At 50.3% G+C, this 18,523-nt stretch overlaps 1 protein-coding gene across 1 annotated transcript in view; it reads left to right on the top strand.

The window, feature by feature from the left end:
• LOC105485003 (short chain dehydrogenase/reductase family 42E, member 2) overlaps positions 1–18,523 on the top strand; it is a 40,709-nt gene that overhangs the window by 16,749 nt on the left and 5,437 nt on the right. The window contains exons 6-11 of the mRNA XM_011747150.2: positions 1,230–1,348; positions 2,914–2,989; positions 10,101–10,183; positions 13,491–13,628; positions 14,181–14,246; positions 16,170–16,233. Of these exons, the coding sequence (XP_011745452.2) occupies positions 1,230–1,348; positions 2,914–2,989; positions 10,101–10,183; positions 13,491–13,628; positions 14,181–14,246; positions 16,170–16,233 (546 nt within the window). The remainder of the gene's footprint in view (positions 1–1,229; positions 1,349–2,913; positions 2,990–10,100; positions 10,184–13,490; positions 13,629–14,180; positions 14,247–16,169; positions 16,234–18,523) is intronic.

Raw genomic sequence — 18,523 nt, forward strand, 5'->3', positions numbered from 1 at the left:
GGCCTGGGGGCAGCACATCCCTTGTGCACTGCAGACCTGCCCAGGGCCCCGCATGAGTGTGTCAGTGTGGTCTTAGCATGTCTGGGAACGTGGGGACCAGAGTTACCTCTGAGGGCTTAGGGGATGGAAAAAGAAAAGTTGCCAAAGCTGGCTGGGCACGGTGGCTCACGCCTGTAATCCCAGCACTTTGTGAGGCCGACAGGGGTGGATCACCTGAGGTCAGGAGTTCGAGACCAGCCTGGCCAAAATGGTGAAACCCCACCTCTACTAAAAATACAAAAAAATAGCCAGGCGTGGCGGCAGGTGCCTGCAGTCCCAGCTACCTGGAAGGCTGAGGCAGGAGAATCGCTTGAATCTGAGAGGCAGAGGTTGCAGTGAGCCGAGATAGCACCACTGCTCTACAGCCTGGGTAATGAGAGCAAAACTCCGTCTCAAAATAAATAAATAAATAAATAAAATTTAAAAATAAATAAATAAGGCTGGGCGTGGTGGCTCATGCCTGTAATCCCAGCACTTTGGGAGGCCGAGGCAGGCGGATCACCTGAGGTCGGGAGTTCGGGACTAGCCTGACCAACACGGAGAAACCCTGTTTCTACTAAAAATACAAAATTAGCAGGGCGTGGTGGCGTATGCCTGTAATCCCAGCTACTGGGGAGGCTGAGGCAGGAGAATCACTTGAACACGGGAGGCGGAGGTTGTGGTGAGCCAAGATTGTGCCATTGCACTCCAGCCTGGGCAACAAGAGTGAAACTCCATCTCAATCAATCAATCAATCAATCAATAAAAAGTTGCTGAAGCACCAAAATCGAAGACCCATGTGTGGGCTGCCTGGGCATGTCCTGCCTTATCCCATATGTCTCTGATTCTAGAGTGCCTTTTTCTATGTCTCCATCCAGTGAGACCTTCTTCTGACCTGTCTCTGGCAAGGTAGCCCAGGGGTCCAAGCCACAGTGAGAAAGAATAAAGAGCAGGCCTGGCTCCCAGAGGCCCACAGAGCAGGAACTTGACCGCACCCTAAGTGAAGGGCAGAAGACTCTTCCCTCCTGAACAGCTGTAGATTCTGGGAGGGTCTCGGGGGTCCAAGTTGTGCATTGAAAACTTGGTGGAGATCTGCATGGCACCTCCTTAGCCGACTCCATGCTCACATGTGTCCCATGTGTCCCGTGTGTGTGTCTGTGTCTTTGCACGTGTGTGTGTGTATTTGTTGCTATGTGCACCTGCTGCTGCAGTCTGTGTTCGCCAGCGGGTTCCGAGGCTCATCTATACCAGCACTGTCAACGTTGCATTTGGCGGGAAGCCCATAGAGCAGGGCGATGAGGACTCCGTGCCATATTTCCCATTGGACGAGGTACCTGTCTTCCGGGAGAGGTGGGCGGGGCCTGAGGGCCGGGGACCCACAGCTCAGAGGGTAGGAATGGGTGGAAGCCAAGATTGGTTTCACAACTCAGGATGCGTCCTAACAGGAAGGGGCCCCCAAAACTGGCTGGCATCAGCACTCCCCAACCTGGCCACATTCTACCCATGTGACCCTGACCCTGAGCAAATCACTTAAGCCCTTTGAGCCTCTGTTTTGTTTTTTTGTTGTTTTTTTACTTTTTCTTTTTTCTTTTTTTTTTTTTTTTTTTTTTTGAGACGGAGTCTCGCTCTGTCGCCCAGGCTGGAGTGCAGTGGCACCATCTCAGCTCACTGCAACCTCTGCCTCCCGGGTTCACGGCATCCTCCTGCCTCAGCCTCCCGAGTAGCTGGGACTACAGGCGCCGACCACCACGTCCGGTTAATTTTTTGTATTTTTAGTAGAGACAGGGTTTCACCGTGTTAGCCAAGATGGTCGGTATCTCCTGACCTCATGATCCGCCTGCCTCGGCCTCCCAGAGTGCTGGGATTACAGGCGTGAGCCACCGCGCCCGGCTTTTTTTCTTTTTGTTGAAACAGAGTCTCACTCTGTCACGAGGCTGGAGTGCAGTGGCGCGATTTTGGCTGACTGCAACCTCCACCTCCCAGGTTAAAGGGATTCTCCTGCCTCAGCCTCCCAAGTAGCTGGGATTACAGGTGCACACCACCACGACCAGCCAATTTTTGTATTTTTAGTAGAGACAGGGTTTCACCATGTTGGCCAGGATGTTCTCCATCTCCTGACCTCATGATCTGCCAGCCTCAGCCTCCCAAAGTGCTGGGATTACAGGTGGTTTTTGTTTTGTTTTGTTTTGTTTTGAGACAAGGTCTTGCTTTGCTCTGTCACTCAGACTGGAGTGCAGTGGCAGGATCTCAGCTAAATGCAACCTCCACCTCCCCGGTACAAGTGATTTTCCTGCCTCAGCCTCCCCAGTAGCTGGGACTACCACGCCCAGTTAACTTTTGTATTTTTAGTGGATACAGGTTTCATTGTGTTGCCCAGGCTGGTCTCAAACTCCTGGGCTCAATCAATCCTCCCTCCTGGGCCTCCCAAAGTGCTGGGATTACAGTCATGAGCCACTGCACCCAGAAAAACCTCTGTTTCTTCATCCCAGCATGGTAACACTACTGCCATGGGGTTGTGCAGAGCAGGAAATAATTTAACCAATGTGAAAATGCCATGTGAACACAAAAGAGCCATGTGTAGGTAATTCATCCCGCGTGTGTCCAGCATCAGCCTTGCAAGGACAGGTGTCTGGAGCCGGCAGGAGTCTCCCTGAGTTGGGCCTAGTCATTGTTACTGCTCCAAACCCAGTGCTCCTCTGCTCCTGTGGCTCTGGAAGGAGATGCACTGTTCTCCCACCCGGGGGACAGGAAAGGCCATGGGGCTTGGGGCTTGGCCATATCCCAGTGGGAGTCCCAAGGGAAGGTGCAGCCCTGGGGCTGGGCCAGGCTGGGCAAGCATTGCCAGCAGCATTGCTGACCCTCTCTGGTGGTTCTGTTTGTCCCGGCCTCTGGCAGCACATAGACCACTACTCCCGAACTAAAGCCATCGCCGACCAATTGACCCTCATGGCCAATGGGATGCCTCTCCCAGGTGAGTATCATGGGGCTCTGCTTATATCAAATGCACCTGCCCACTGCTGCCTCATCCAAAATACCTGTGTGATTCATGCTAACGTGTGACTGAGGCTCACCTTCCTCCCAAAGGATGGTTTCCCAGGGTCTCGCCCATTCATCATTCAGCACATTCTGAACACCTGCTGTGTGGCTACACCCCGCCAGGGATACAGCCCAGAAGTCAGGCCCAGTGTCTGCCCTTACATAGTTCACAGTCAGGTGGTGAAGAGACTTGAGCAAACCCAGGTCTGGCTCTCTTTTCTCCTGCACAGGAGTGGATCCAGCTTTAGGGTCTCTCTTTAGACAAAAGAGCGCCAAATTATGAGTGTGGAATGAGATATAACACTTTGAAGGGGCCTTGCAAGGGAGAGGCCCAAAGGCTCGAGCTTCAATAACTTCCCAGAAGAGTCTACCTTGGCCGTCTTATTTACTTATTTGTTCTAGAGATAGAGTCTTGCTCTGTTGCCCAGGCTGGAGTGGAATGGCACAATCATAGCTTACTGCAGCCTCGAACTCCTGGGCTTAAGTAATCCTCCTGCCTCTGCCTCCCAGGTGGCTGAAACTGCAGGTGTGTGCCACCACACCAGGCTTATTTTCTATTTTTTTTTTTTTTGTAGAGATGGGGTCTCACGATGTCGTCCAGGCTGGTCTCAAACTCCTGGCCTCAAGTGATCTTCCTGCCTCGGACTCCCAAATGCTGGGATTACAGGCATAAGCCACCATGCCTGGCCTTGGCTGCCTTTTTATATTGCCTCTTCTGGTTATAGATGAGTAATAATAGAATGCAAATAGTCCATATTTCCTGAATGCACACTACATGCCAGGCCTCTTTTGCATGCTATTTTTTTTCTTTAAAATACAATTCTTAATCTCTTATTTTTTTTTTCTTTGAGAAGGAGTCTTGCTCTGTCACCCAGGCTGCAGTGCAATGGTATGATCTTGGCTCACTGCAACCTCCGCCTCCTGGGTTCAAGCGATTCTCCTACCTCAGCCTCCCAAGTAGCTGGGACTACAGGTGCATGCCACCACACTTGGCTAATTTTTGTATTTTTAGTAGAGATGGGGTTTCACCATGTTGGTCAGGCTGGTCTAGAACTGCTGACCTCAAGTGATCCACCTGCCTCGGCCTCCCAAAGTGCTGGGATTATAGGCATGGGAGTCCATGAGCCACCGCACCCGGCCCCATTCTTTATTCTACTTTTCCCTTTATTTTAATTTTATCTCATATTTTTTCATGGACTCTTCTCCCACAGGTTGCTAACTTTATATGCAAAGGTCAAATTAACCCTTCACAACACGCCTTTTAGGTAAAAACCATAGGTATCCCTTGCTTTCTAAACTTCAGAGCCAAATTTATTCAGATAAATTTCGTGCTATCCAAATTATCACTACTTGGGCTGGTGCGGTGGCTCACGCCTGTAATCTCAGCACTTTGGGAGGCAGAGGTGGGTGGATGACTTGAGTTTAGGAGTTCAAGACCAGCCTGGAGAACATGGCAAAACCCTGTCTGTACAAAATATATATATTTTGTACTATATATATATATATAGCTTCCTAAAATTCAGACAGTAAAAAGAATCAGATAACTTGGTTTCCCTTCACTATCAAAACTCTCTGAACTTGAGAGCCAAGTGGATTTGGAGAGTTGGGGGGCTTAAAAATTATAATCCTCACTGGGTGCAGTGGCTCACACCTGTAATCCCAGCACTTTGGGAGGCCAAGGCAGCAGATCACAAGGTCAGGAGTTTAAGACCAGCCTAGCCAATGTGGTGAAACCCCATCTCTACTGAAAATATGAAAAAATTAGGTGGGCATGGTGGTGCGTCCCTGTAGTCCCAGCTACTTGGGAGGCTGAGGCAGGAGAATCCCTTGAACCCAGTGGGGCGGAGGTTGCGTGAGTCGAGATCGTGCCACTGCACTCCAGCCTAGGCAACAGAGCGAGACTCCATCTCAATAATAATAATAATAATAATAATAATAATAATAATAATAATCCTCAATGTACAGGTGAGAAAACAGATAGATGAACTGACCTCACTCAATATCATCCTGCTGTTAGGTGGTAGAGATGGGATTTGAACCCCAGGAGAGTTTTACACCAGAGCCTGGGGCTTAATCACTGTGCAGTGCTGCAGCCCCAGCTGAGCAGGTCCCTGAGCACTGACTCTTTTCCTTAAAATCTTCCCCATCCCCCAACCCCCACCCCACTCTCCATCACCCTGGGCCAGTCAGGCCTGGACCCCTGATCCCAGTAGAAATATCCAGCTGCTCTCCCAGAGGTTTCAACCTTGTGCAGTTGAATAATATTTTCTCTACCTGGGGCCTCTGCTGGCCAGCCCAGCAGCCTGTACTCTAGACACCTAATCCTCCAGTCAAGAATTATTTATATGAGCATCTGCAGCTTTCCATGGTCAGGAGAGTCATAGATACCCTGGCCCTCCGTGAAGTAGCTGTCCAATGCCCTGCCTGCCAACGTCAGCTGCAACCCGACCTCCTCCCACTATGCCCAGGTGACCCAGAGTTTAAAATTAGCTGCAGGCTGTTTACAGGAAAGCTCACCTGATACCTGCCTTCCAGGAGTCCAGCTGCAGTCACCTGGGGTCATTTCCACTCCCTACTATCCAAGCGGGTTCCTGAGACTGTTTTTCTGACTCAATGCAGTTCCAGCGTAGTCCTGGAAGCAGAGTCCTGAGGCATGCAGATCCTAGCTCAGTGTTAATGCAGTTATGTCCTCCCATCTTCTGTCTCTGGGTGTGTTAGTATCCTGTGGCTGCTGTGACAGACGATGCCACCCAAATTTGATGACTTAAAACAACAGAAATGGGCCGGGCATGGTGGCTGACACCTGTAATCCCAGCAATTTGTGAGGCCAAGATGGGAGGATTGCTTGAGCCCAGGATTTCAAGACCAGCCCGGGCAACATGGCAAAACTCTGTCTCCACAAAAAAAATACAAAAATTGTCTGGTGTGGTGGTGCACGCCTGTACTTCCAGCTACTCGGGAGGCAGAGGTGGGAGGATCACCTGAGCCCAGGGAAGTCAAGATGGCAGTGAGCGGTGACCCTCTCTCAAAAACAAATGAACAAAAGGCAATCATTTATTCCCTCACCATTCTGGAGGCCAGTCTGAAATCAAGGCGTCAGCTGGACTGCACTCCCGGAGGCTCAGGTAGTCTGCACTCCTTCCTCTTTTTTTCCTTTGAGGCAGAGTCTCACTCTGTTGCCCAGGCTGGAGTGCAGTGGCGTGATCTTGGCTCACTGCAACCTCCGCCTCCTGGGTTCAAGCAATTCTCCTGCCTCAGCCTCCTGAGTAGTTGGGATTACACGCATGTGCCACCATGCCCAGCTAATTTTTATATTTTTAGTAGAGATGGGGTTTCACCAGTTGGCCAGGCTAGTCTCAAACTCCTGACCTCAGGTGATCCACCCACCTTGGCCTCCCAAAGTGCTGGGATTACAGGCAACAGCCACCGTGCCTGGCCTGCACTCCTTCCTCGTTTCTTCCAGTTTCTGGTGGCCCCAGGCATTACTTGGTTTGTGGCTGCATCGCTCCAGCCCCTGCCTCCGCCTTCACATCACCTTCTCCTCTTTTCCGTCTGTCTCTTCTCTGTGAGTCTTTTAAGGACACTTGTCATTGGATAGAGGGCCTCCCTGGATATCTCAGGAACATCTCATCTTGAGCTCCTCAATGACATCTGCAATGACCCTTTTTCCAACTAAGGTGACATCCACAGATTTGGGGGCATGGACATATCTTTTAGGGGCCACCATTTAACCCACTGCACACGACCTCAAGGTAAAGTGAGGGGCTCAGAGGATGTAGCAGTCAGGGCATTCGTTATGACCCATAGACACTGGCCCTGGCTCATTTATGGAGGAAAGGGAACTAAGGATGTGGGCTAGCTTCTAGAAAATAGATTTCTAGAAACACGACCACCAGGGCTTGGAAAGGATAGTGTTAAGGCAGCTTCAGGGACCTGGGTGGCAGGAACTGATGACCAGTTTCCTCTGGGTGACTCCACTCCTAGGATTTTAGGTCCTGGTGTCCATGATATCAAGAGTTCCCCTCTTGACATCATGGGTGAGAACATTCCATGGCCTCCTTCTAGACTGATGGTCCCCCTAAGACCTCATGAAGAGGGGAGGGGTTCCCCAAAGGAAAGCAGTCATGGAGGATGACCCACTCAGGGATTCCATTCCTTGGGAGGGAGAGTGGAACCTCTTCCAAGAGGCTCCATTTTAGTTGAGAAATTGGGGCTGGGAGTTAATTAATTTATAAAACTAAGGTGGGGCACGGTGGCTCACCTGTAATCCCAGAAATTCGGGAGGCTGAGGTGGGAGGATTGCTTGAGCTCAGAAGTTCAAGACCAGCCTGGGCAACATAGGGAGACCTTATCTCTATTAAAAATTTAAAACAACAACAACAACAAAAAAAAAACCAGCTGGGTGTGGTGGTATGAGTCTGTAGTCCCATCCACTTGGGAGACTAAGGTAGGCCAATTGCTTGAGCCCGGGAGGTTGAGGATGCAGGGAGTCATGAGGCACCACTGCATTTCAGCCTGGGTGACAGAGTGAGACCCTGTCTCTAAAAATAATTAATTAAATAAGTCCTTTTAGGCTGGGCGCAGTGGCTCATGCCTGTAATCCCAGCACTTTGGGAGGCTGAGGCAGGTGGATCACCTGAGGTCAGGCGTTCAAGACCAGCCTGGCCAACATAGCGAAACGCCTCCTCTACTAAAAATACACAAAAATTAGTGGGGCATGGTGGCACATGCCTGTAATCCCAGCTACTCGGGAGGCTGAGGCAGGCGAATCACTTGAACCCAAGAGGCGGAGGTTGCAGTGAGCTGAGATTGTGCCATTGCACTCCAGCCTGGGCGACAGAGCAAGACTATATTTAAAAAAAAAAGAAGTCATTTAAAATATTTTCTAAAAATCTTTTTTTAAAAAAGTTATAGTGTTCTATAGCACTATATAGTGACTATAATTAACAACTATTTATTGTGTATTTTCAAATAGCTAGAAGAGTGGATTTTTTTTTTTCTTTGAGACAGGGTCTCACTCTGTCACCCGGGCTGAAGTGCAGTGGCGCTATCATGGCTCACTGCAGCCTCAAACTCTTGGATTCAAGCGATTCCCCCACCCCAGCCTCCCAGAACGTTGGGACTATAGGTGCACACCATGGTGCCTGGCTATTTTTTTTGTGTGTGTGTGTGTGTGTGTGTCAGAGATGGGGTCTCACTTTATTGCCCAGGCAGCAGATGTGAATGTTCCCAAGACAAAGAAATGATAAACGTTTAAGGTGATATTAATCGATATGCTAATTACCCAGATTTGATCATTACACGCTGTATTCATGGAGGTAAAAACCTTAGGTATCCCTTGCACTCTAAACTTCAGAGCCAAAACATCACCCCTTACCCCACAAATATGTACAATTACTATATGGCAATAAAAATAAAAGAACATTTTTTAAAATCTTAAACATGAATTATGAGGATAAACTAAATACTTTGTAGGTGTTTTTTGTATTATTATTTTTTTTAATAAATAGTAGAGACAGTCTCTCTATGTTGCCCAGGCTGGTCTCGAACTCCTGGGCTCAAGCAATCCTCCTGCCTTGGCCTCCCAAAGTGCTGGGATTACAGGCGTGAGCCACTGCTCCCAGCTAGTAGTAGGTGTTCGTAAGACTAGACTGACATATGTCTGTGGCAGACATATGTACCCCCAGACTGTACCCCCAGAGCACCCCAGGAGAGACATGTTCACCCACTTCTGCCATTTGGGTGCCTCCGGTGGAAAATTTGGGAAGCCCTAGATTGAGCTCTGTCGGGGTCTGGGGAGCTCCGCAGAGATAGAGCAGTGAAAGGGGTACAGACCCCGGCTCTTTCCTTTCTGCATTGATTAGAAAGTGTAGCAGCTGCTGACACTTCCAAAGCACCCATTTTCCATGTGAGGAAACCAAGGCTGTGTTGGCTAAAATACAGTGTTCACTGTTTGCCTTACCTCTGAGAAGCAGGGGCATTAGTGGAAACGGTGTGGACTTCAGATCCCCATCTCAGCTCCACCATGCTGATCTGTGTGACTAGAAGCAAACCACATCCCTTCTCTGAGCTGTGTTTTTTTTTTCCCATAGACAGGGATTATAACATCTCCAACCTTGACGTATCAGAGTACCAGGAACATAGAAGGACCTCTCTAAGAGCCCTTGTCTCTTAGATATCTATTATATAGTCCTTATCTATACATAAGTCCTTATCCAACTGGTCCTTATCCAACTGATGATTAGAAAAAGGAGAGAACAAGACTGGGTGCGGTGGCTCACGTCTGTAATCCTAGCACTTCAGGAGGCCGAGGTGGGTGGATCACCTGAGGTCAGGAGTTCAAGACCAGCCTGGCCAACATGGTGAAAACCCGTCTCTACTAAAAATACAAAAATTAGCCAGGCATGGCGGTGGGTGCCTGTAATTCCAGCTATTTGGGAGGCTGAGGCAGGAAAATTGCTTGAACCTGGGGGACGGAGGTTGCAATGCGCCAAGATCGCGCCACTGCACTGCAGCCTGGGCGGCAGAGCAAGATTACATCTCAAAAAAAAAAAAAAAAAAAAAGAAGAAGAAGAAGAAGAAGAAAGAAATAAAAAGAAAAAAGAGAGAACAAGAGCTATGGGCATGAGGGTGTGTGCATCTGTGTGCATCTGTAAAATGGGCACAGTAGTACACTCAAGGGGCATCAAAGAAAATCACTGCTGAGTGCTTGGTAAACAGACCGGCTGTGCACATGTTTGCATCTGGCTCTTACCTCTGTGACTGCACTGTAAGCACGGGGAGGGCAGGGACCATTTCTTGGTCATCCTTACTTTCTTCACAGCATCCATCCAGGGTGGGGGCAGGGGGATTGGAGGTGGGAGTGAGACTCTGAATAGTGTCTGTTGAATGACTAAGAGAATAACAAATTGAACGAGGAAGCCCCTGGGCCGGTCTTCCCCTCTAGCCTGTCCAGGTAAGGACCAGGAGACAGAGGTGGCCTCTCTCTCCTTCTCTCTGTGGGCTGCTCCTCCCCTGACCCCTGACCATGCTTCCCTGTGTGCTAGGAGGAGGCGCTCTTCGGACGTGTGTGCTCCGGCCTCCAGGGATCTACGGCCCTGAAGAGCAGAGGCACCTGCCTCGTGTGGCGGTACGTCATCCCCGCCTCCAGGACCCGAGTCAGGGAAGGATCCTGGCCGAGGTGCACACTGGTCGGACCCTCCCAGCCCAAGGTCCCTGCATCAGTCTCGAGGCTAAGTGTCCTGAGCCTGGAACCCTCAGTTCTACAAGATGTCCCTGCCCCCACTGGTCCACAGGCCCCTTGGAGCTCCTGGCAGGAACAGAGCTCTCAGAGTGTACCAGCCAAGCCCAGGCACGGGGAGAGGAGCCATAGAGCTGTGACCCCAAAAAGGCAGAAAGGAACCTCTTGCCCTCACTCCCACATGGGCTCCCTGCAGCCTGGATGGTTTATTCCATGCTGGGAGCACAAGTGTCTTCATACAGAAAGCCTCTAAAGGGTCAGGTGCCAGAAATACAGCTCCAAGGGGCTATAGGCCCTGTCCTCGAATTTCTCAGGGAGACAGACACCACAGTCACAGCTTCAATGTGGGGAGGGCTGTGGAGAGAGGAGCACAAGAAGATGGGCCTGGCAAGGGAAACCCAGGAGGGTTCCCTGGAGGAAGTGATGTCTGTGTTGTTTGAAAAAGAAAAAGGAATTAACCAAGCAAATGAGGTGGTAGAGAGAAGATAGGCCAAACAGAGGGGACAGCTTGGGCACAAACCTGGAAGTGAGAAAGATCATGATTGGTTTAGGAAGCAGCAAGAGGTCCCTGTGGCTGGATCTGATCTGGGAGCGCAGGATCATGAGGAGCCAGAGTTATTAGTGGGGAGAAGTTCTAGTCTGCAGTTTCAAAACATTCCTCTGCTTGGCTATATGTCTTTTTGTTTACAGTCAGGATCTCACTGTATCACCCAGGCAAGAGTGCAATGGTGTGATCATGGCTCACTGCAGCCTCCACCTCCTGGACTCAAGCAATCCTCCTGCCTCCCGAGTAGGTGTGACTATAAGTGTGCACAACCATGCCTGATTGACTATTTTTATTTTTTGTAGAGATAGGGTCTCATTATGTTGCCCAAGCTGGTCTCAAATTCCTGGCCTCAACCAATCCTCCTGCCTCAGCCTCCCAAGTTGCTGGGATGACAAGTGTGAACCACTGCACCCGGCAATCATTTTTTTTTTTGAGTTAAGTGGATTCTTAAGGAATGTGGTCAACCCCAGTGACTCTCTCCCCATGCATTTATTCATTCATTCAACACTTACTAACTCCTAGTATGTGCCCTGCACTGTTCTAGGTTTGAGGACAGATCAGTGAACAAAACAGATGATTTCTGTCATTGTGGGGTTTCTCTTCTCACATGAAGAGACAGATAATAAACAGTGAACATGTTAAATTATAAGGTATGTTCAGGCCAAGCACGATGGCTCACGCCTGTAATCCCAGCACTTTGGGAGGCTGAAAGGGATGGATCAACTGAGGTCAGGAGTTCGAGACCAGCCTGGCCAACATGGTGAAACCCCGTCTCTACTAAAAATACAAAAAAATTAGCCAGACGTGGTGGCGGGCACCTGTAATCCCAGCTACTCAGGAGGCTGAGGCAGGAGAATCGCTTGAACCTGGGAGGCAGAGGTTGCAGTGAGCCAAGATTGCGCCATTGCACTCCAGCCTGGGCAACAAGAGTGAGACTTCATCTAAAAAAAAAAAAGATGCCAGGCACTGTGGAGAAAAGGAAAAAGTGAAATAGGGTGAGGGAATTGGGCTTGTCAGGTAGTCGGGGGTGAACTCATTTAGAAAGGGACATTTGAGCATCCACTTGACAGAGGTGACAAAGTCTGAAAGGCTCTTCCTCCAAATACCTTCCAGACAGTGGGAACAGTTCATCCAAAGCCCTGAGATGGGAACCTGCAGCAGAGTCCAGGAAGAGCAAAGGGGCGGTGCAGTTGTGGTGGAGCGAGTGAGAGGGTTTGGTAGGAGATGAAGTCACAGAGGGACTGGGGCCAGATCAGGAAGGGTTGGACAGCCATTGTCAGGACTTGAGCTTCCAGCCTAGCAGGATGGGCGCCCCTGGAAGGTTCTGAGCCATGGAACAACACGGTTGTACTTAGAATTTTCAAAGGTGCTCCTGGCTGGGCACGGAAGCACATGTCTGTAATCTCAGCACTTTGAGAGGCTGAGATGGGAAGATCCCTTGAGCCCAGGATTTCAAGGCTGCAGTGAGCTGTGATTGCACCACTGCACTCCAGCCTGGGTGACACAGGGAGACTCTCTCTCTAAAAATAAAAGGAGCCCTGGCTGGGCACGCTGGCTCATGTCTGCAATCCCAGCACTTTGGGAAGCCGGCTGGGAAGATTGCTTGAGCCCAGGAGTTTAAGACCAGCCTGGGCAACATAGTGAGACCACCATCTCTACAATAAATTTAAAAAGTATCCAGGTGTGGTGGTGTTCATCTATAGTCCCAGCTACTCAAGAGGCCAAGGCAGGAGGATCACTTGAGCCCATGAGTTCAAGGCTGCAGTGATTGTACCACTGCATCCCAGTGTGGGCAACAGAGCCAGACCCTGTCTCTAAAAAATATATAAAAGAACCAAAGGATCTGACCGGGTGCAGTGGCTCACGCCTGTAATCCCAGCACTTTGGGAGGCTGAAAGGGATGGATCACCCGAGGTCAGGAGTTCGAGACCAGCCTGGCCAATATGGTGAAATCCTGTCTCTACTAAAAATACAAAAATTAGCTGAGTGTGGTGGCATGCGCTTGTAATTCCACCTACTCGGGAGGCTGAGGCAGAAGAATTGCATGAACCCAGGGCATGGAGTTTGCAGTGACCAAGATCTTGCCACTGCGCTCCAGTCTGGACAACAGAGCAAGATTCTGTCTCAAAAAAAAAAAAAAAAGAGAAAATCAAAGGATCTGCCTGGCTGGGCAGACAACAGACTACAGGGGCTGAGAGTGGACAGAGGGGGACCAGTTAGGAAGCAACTGTGGTGTCCAGGTGAGAGGAGGGTGGCCGTCAGAGGGGCTAAAAGCTATCACATTCTGAACAGATTTTAACAGTTGAGCCAATTGGATTTGCAGGTGGGTTGGACCTGGCATATAAGACAAGGGGGAGTCAAAAGTGGCTTTAGGGTTTTAGCCTGAGCGGCAGAGTGAACTGACCAGTCCACCGGAAAGGGAGGGAGGAGCAGGATGGGAGAGACTATCAGATGCTTGCTCCAGGAGCTGGTGAGTTTGAGTTTTCTGTTAGACAACCTGTTGTTGATATCCGGAGAGCACTGGATACATGAGCCTGGAGCAGAGGGGCTTGACCTGGAGCTAGAACCTGGGGAGCCATCAGCATCTAGATGGAATGTAAAGCCATTCCAGGCACAAGCCTATGTTTATCACCCACCCCTCTCCACCAGGGCCACATCAAGAAGAGGCTGTTCATGTTCCGATTTGGGGACCGCAAGGCACGGATGAACTGGGTCCATGTACACAATCTGGTGCAGGCACATGTGCTGGCGGCCGAGGCCCTCACCGCGGCCAAGGGCTACGTGGCTGTGAGTCCCCTCTGACATCCCCAACCACCTTCCCCACAGGGCTGCAGGCAGAGCGCCCCATCCCTAGGGGATTCCTGGATGGCACACAAGATTTCCCCCCAACTTAAGAAGGCTGAAGGGACTCTCAGCCCAGGGAGGCTTGGGGGAAGCTGGTAGGTGGAGTGCGGAGTTCTTTATAGAGCATCTTTAGCTCTTCCTATGACCATGTGAGGTTGGTGTTGATCCCAGAATAACAGTTGCCAAATGCTAAACCTCCACACATAATGTCGCATTTAATCTTCACAACAGTCCAAGAGGGAGATCTCATTATTATCCTCCCATTTCTCAGATGAAGAAACTGAAGTACAGAGAGGTTAAGCAACTCCATGGAGGTCACACAACTAGTTAGTGTGGTCGTCCTAGAATTCACAGGGAATAGCTCAGGTGTGTCCTCAGGTCTTGGGGCTGCTCCAGAGAACTCAGGGTTGGAGCAGCTGCTGGGAGCCATCTGGAAGGGTGGGGGCAGGCTGCTGGGGAGAAGGCTGACCGTCCCCTCCCACATGTCCCCTTCAGAGTGGGCAGGCGTACTACATCAACGATGGGGAGAGCGTCAACCTCTTTGAGTGGATGGCCCCGCTGGTAGGTGCCCAGATGCCCGCGCACCCCGAATGATCATTCTGGGATCCCTGACCTTCTCTTCCTTTTTATTTATTTACTTTTTTAAAAAATTTTTGAGACAGAGTTTCACTCTCGTCACCCAGGCTGGAGTCCAGTGGCGCAATCTCGGCTCACTGCAACCTCCACCTCCCAGGTTCAAGCAATTCTCATGCCTCAGCCTCCCAAGTAGCTAGGATTACAGGCACACACCACCACGCCCAGCTAATTTTTTGTATTTTTAGTAGAGATGGGGTTTCACCATGTTGGCCAAGCTGGTCTCAAAGTCCTGACCTCAAGTGATCCACCCACCTCAGCCTCCCAGAGTACTGGGATTACAGGCGTGAGCCACTGCGTCTGGCCTGCAGCCTTCTCTTCTTGTCCTTTTCTATGTCCAAAAAGTCAGAAAATTTCACGTTAAAAACCAACTCTTTGCCCCGTGAGGTGGCTCACATCTGTAATCCCAGCACTTTGGGAGGCTAACATGGGAGGATCGCTTGAGGCCAGGAGTTTGAGACCAACCTGGGCAACAAAGCAAGGACCCCCGTCCCTGCAAAAATAAAAATTCAATTAGGTGGGCATGGTGTTGGCGCACCTGTGGTCCCAGCTACTTGGGCAGCTGAGGCGGGAGGATCTCTTGAGCGCAGAAGTTCAAGGCTGCAGTGAGCTATGATTACACCACTGCACTCCAGCCTGGGCAACAGAACAAGACCCTATCTCTAAAAACCAGTTTTTTAAAAAAACAGCTCTGGCAACATTGGAACCTGGAGCCCTTGAGGGGCGCTATGTGCTCCTCAGTTACCTGCAGTTCCCTTCCACCCTGCTTCCAGGCATTTGTTTTGCTTTGCTTTTTTGAGACAGTCTCACTCTGTCACCCAGGCTGGAGTGCAGTGGTGTGATCTCAGCTCACTGCAACTTCCGCCTCCCGGGTTCAAGAGATTCTCCTGCCTCAGCCTACTGAGTAGCTGGGATTACAGGTGCACACCACCCTGCTCAGCTAATTTTTGTATTTTTAGTAGAGACAGGGTTTCACCATGTTGGCCAGGCTGGTCTCGATGCTTCCAGATTTATGTTGGCTCCTAGACCTGTGGAGTTTTGCTTGTGAGCCACCTGTTATGTGTTGAGGCTCTGAAGGAGGCATGTGGAAGAGTCAAAAGCGCAGGGGAGGTGTTTGGCTTTGGGGCCTCCCCATACGGCTGCCTGGGAACTCTGGCATCCTCTCTGAGCAGCCCAGACTCCTAGCAGCCAGGCTTGCCTGGAAGGGGTAGACCAGAAAACCCAGGCTAAAGGACCCAGGTTTTCTCCTGACCTGGAAAGTTTTTATGCCAGTGAAGAGCTCACCTTATCCCATGCCAGCCCATTTCTGCTGCATCTCCTACCACCCTCCACACACATGTTGTGTTGTTGTTTTTTTTCTCTTTAATAACAGAGAAGTCTATTCTGGAAAAATCAGATTCTACATAAATGCCTTGGAGTGTCTCTAGGTATAGACAGATGTAGGTGATAATTAAATGATGTGAATGATCCCAAGTTAAAAAGCTACCTGGCAGGTGTAATGGCGTATACCTGTAATCCCAGCACTTTGGGAGGCTGTGGCAAGAGGATCACCTGAGGCCAGGAGTTCGAGACCAGTCCGAGCAACACATCATGACCCCTGATCTCTGCAAAAAAAAAAGAATTTTTTAACTGTCCCACGCTTTCAATTCCTCCTTGGATTTTCTGGGTCAAGGTGCAGATTTCATTTCAAGACTGGCATAGGCTTGGGTTTGGCTGCAGGGCCTGCCCCCTGGGGTGGGCTGGTGGGGAGACAGCAGGTACTTCTGCTGGTCCCCGGTAGAGGGAGCCTGTGGTCTTTCCACACCAGTACCTGAACCACCTATTCTCAGTCCAGCTCTTGTTTCTTTGCAGTTTGAGAAGCTGGGGTACAGCCAGCCCTGGATCCAGGTGCCTACTTCCTGGGTTTACCTGACAGGTAAGGAAAGGAGTGTGCGTAGTAAAACCCCTCCATGTGCCAGGTGTACCTTGCATTGCCTTAATTGGAACTCAGGGGCCAGGTGCAGTGGCACGCGCCTGTAATCCTAGGACTTTGGGAGGCTGAGGCAGGCGGATCACCTGAGCTCAGCAGTTCCAGACCATCCTGGCCAACACAGTAAAACCCCATCTCTACTAAAAATGTAAAAATTAGCCGGTGTGGTGGCGCACACCTGTATTCCCAGTTCCTTGGGAGGCTGAGGCAGGAGAATCGCTGTAACCCAGGAGGCGGAGGTTGCAGTGAGCCGAGATCCCACCACTGCACTCCAGCCTGGGTGACAGAGCAAGACTCCATCTCAAAAGAAAAAAAAGAAACTCAGGCAGGACCAGGACTAGGATGAGGACAGTGAGGCACCGTGGTCACAAAATTTAAGGAGGCCGTGCAGCAGCTCCAAGCCTGAGTTTGCAGTTGCCTGGTGCTGGAAGCCAGTGCCTCCTTAAATTCCACAACCTAGGTGTCTCACTTCCCTCACCCTAGTCCCACCTGCAAGGCAGTTATGGTGGGACCATTGTAAAGATGACTTGACCCGAGGCTCTGAGAGGTTAGTGACTTTCTCAAAGTGCCACAGTGAGAAAGCGGGGGAGGCTGAATTCACAACTGGGCTTGGCGGGCTCTGGGCTCGTCGTGCTGCTGCTGGGAGGTCTCATGCCAGTCAGAAGAAGAGGGAACCCTGGGGTTCTGTCCCCCAAGGTCACCCTGAAGTTAGGGCTACTTTAGGACAAATGGAGGCTCCATTTTGATTCTAGATTCTCCTCCTGTCCCTGAAGGTCAGTCTCTGCTCCCACCTCCACCCCCGACAATGCGTCTTGGCTGCTGCCCTTCCCTCTGTCGCCAGCACCCATCTACTGGCCTCCTCCCAGCTGGAAGGCAGAGCAGGCTTCAGACATGGAGTGACCAGCCTGAAGGGATGGTGGCCCTCCAGTCCCAAATAGCTGTGTTCCAGGGTCTCCTTGGTAGGATCTCTTGTGTTTTAAATGCATCAAGTAGCTTGGCATTAGAAGCAGGGGTTTGCAAATTTTTGTTCACTAAGGAACACATGCACTAGGGAACTCCTCATGCACAGCATTTCCACAGTGATTGGTACTCCTGGCCCTGAGCCACGACCAATGGCACTTGGGGAGGATTGTAAATACGTTCCCAGTTCCCAGTGGGCTAACAGTAACTCAGTGCTTCTCAACCAGGACTGCACTTCACAGTCACCTGGGAGCTTTTAAAATAGAGAAATGTCTCAGCCACACCACTGACCAATTAAACTGGGATTAGCAGGGAGGAAGCGGGAGGGAAGTGTCAGTATTTTTTGTTTTTTTAGAGTCAGGATCTTGCACTGCAACCCAGGCTGGAGTGCAGTGGCATGATCATAGCTCACTGCAGACTCAACCTCCTGCGCTCAAGCAATTCTCCGCCTCACCCTCTCAAGCCTCTAGGACTTCAGGCTCCTACCACCAGGCCCAGCTAATTTTTATACTTTAGTAGAGATGGGGGTCTTGCTATGTTACCCCAGCTGGTATCGAACTCCTGGCCTGAAGCGATCCTCCCACTTCAGCCTCCAGAGTAGTGGAGGTGACAGGCATACACTTCCGTGCCTGGCTATTTTTAAAATATTTTTTTAGAGATGAAGGGTGTCTCACTTTGTTGCCTAGGCTGGTCTTGAACTCCTGGCTTCAAAAGATCCTCTCTCCTCAGTCTCTTATGCTGGGATTACAGGCATGAGCCACCACACCTGCTTCTCACCAGCATTATTTTTAAATTGGTCCCACATGCAGCCCAGTTTGAGAACTGTTACTCCAACCTCTTTCTCTCCTACTGCAGAGAGCATTGGAGTAGAAGTGAGAGAGATTGTTATATGGATAACTTTGAATCTGCTCAGATTTATTTAAAAACTTCAGTCCTTTAATTTTTGGGTTTTTTTTTAAACAGAGTCTCATTCTGTCACCTAGGCTGGAGTACAGTGGCGCAATCTCGGCTCACTGCAACCTCTGCCTCCTGGTATAAGCGATTCTCCTGCCTCAGCCTCCCCAGTAGCTGGGATTACAGGCACATGCCACCATGCCCGGCTAAGTTTTGTATTTTTAGTAGACGCGGGGTTTCACCATGTTGGCCAGGCTGGTCTCGAACTCGTGATCTCAGGAGGTCCGCCTGCCTCGGCCTCCCAAAGTGCTGGGATTACAGGCATGAGCCACTGCACCTGGCCCAGTCCTTTAATATTAAAAACAAGTTGCTTGTGACATAT

This window comes from Macaca nemestrina, chromosome 18 (assembly GCF_043159975.1).
Source record: "Macaca nemestrina isolate mMacNem1 chromosome 18, mMacNem.hap1, whole genome shotgun sequence".
NCBI classification, from domain to species: Eukaryota; Metazoa; Chordata; class Mammalia; order Primates; family Cercopithecidae; genus Macaca; species Macaca nemestrina.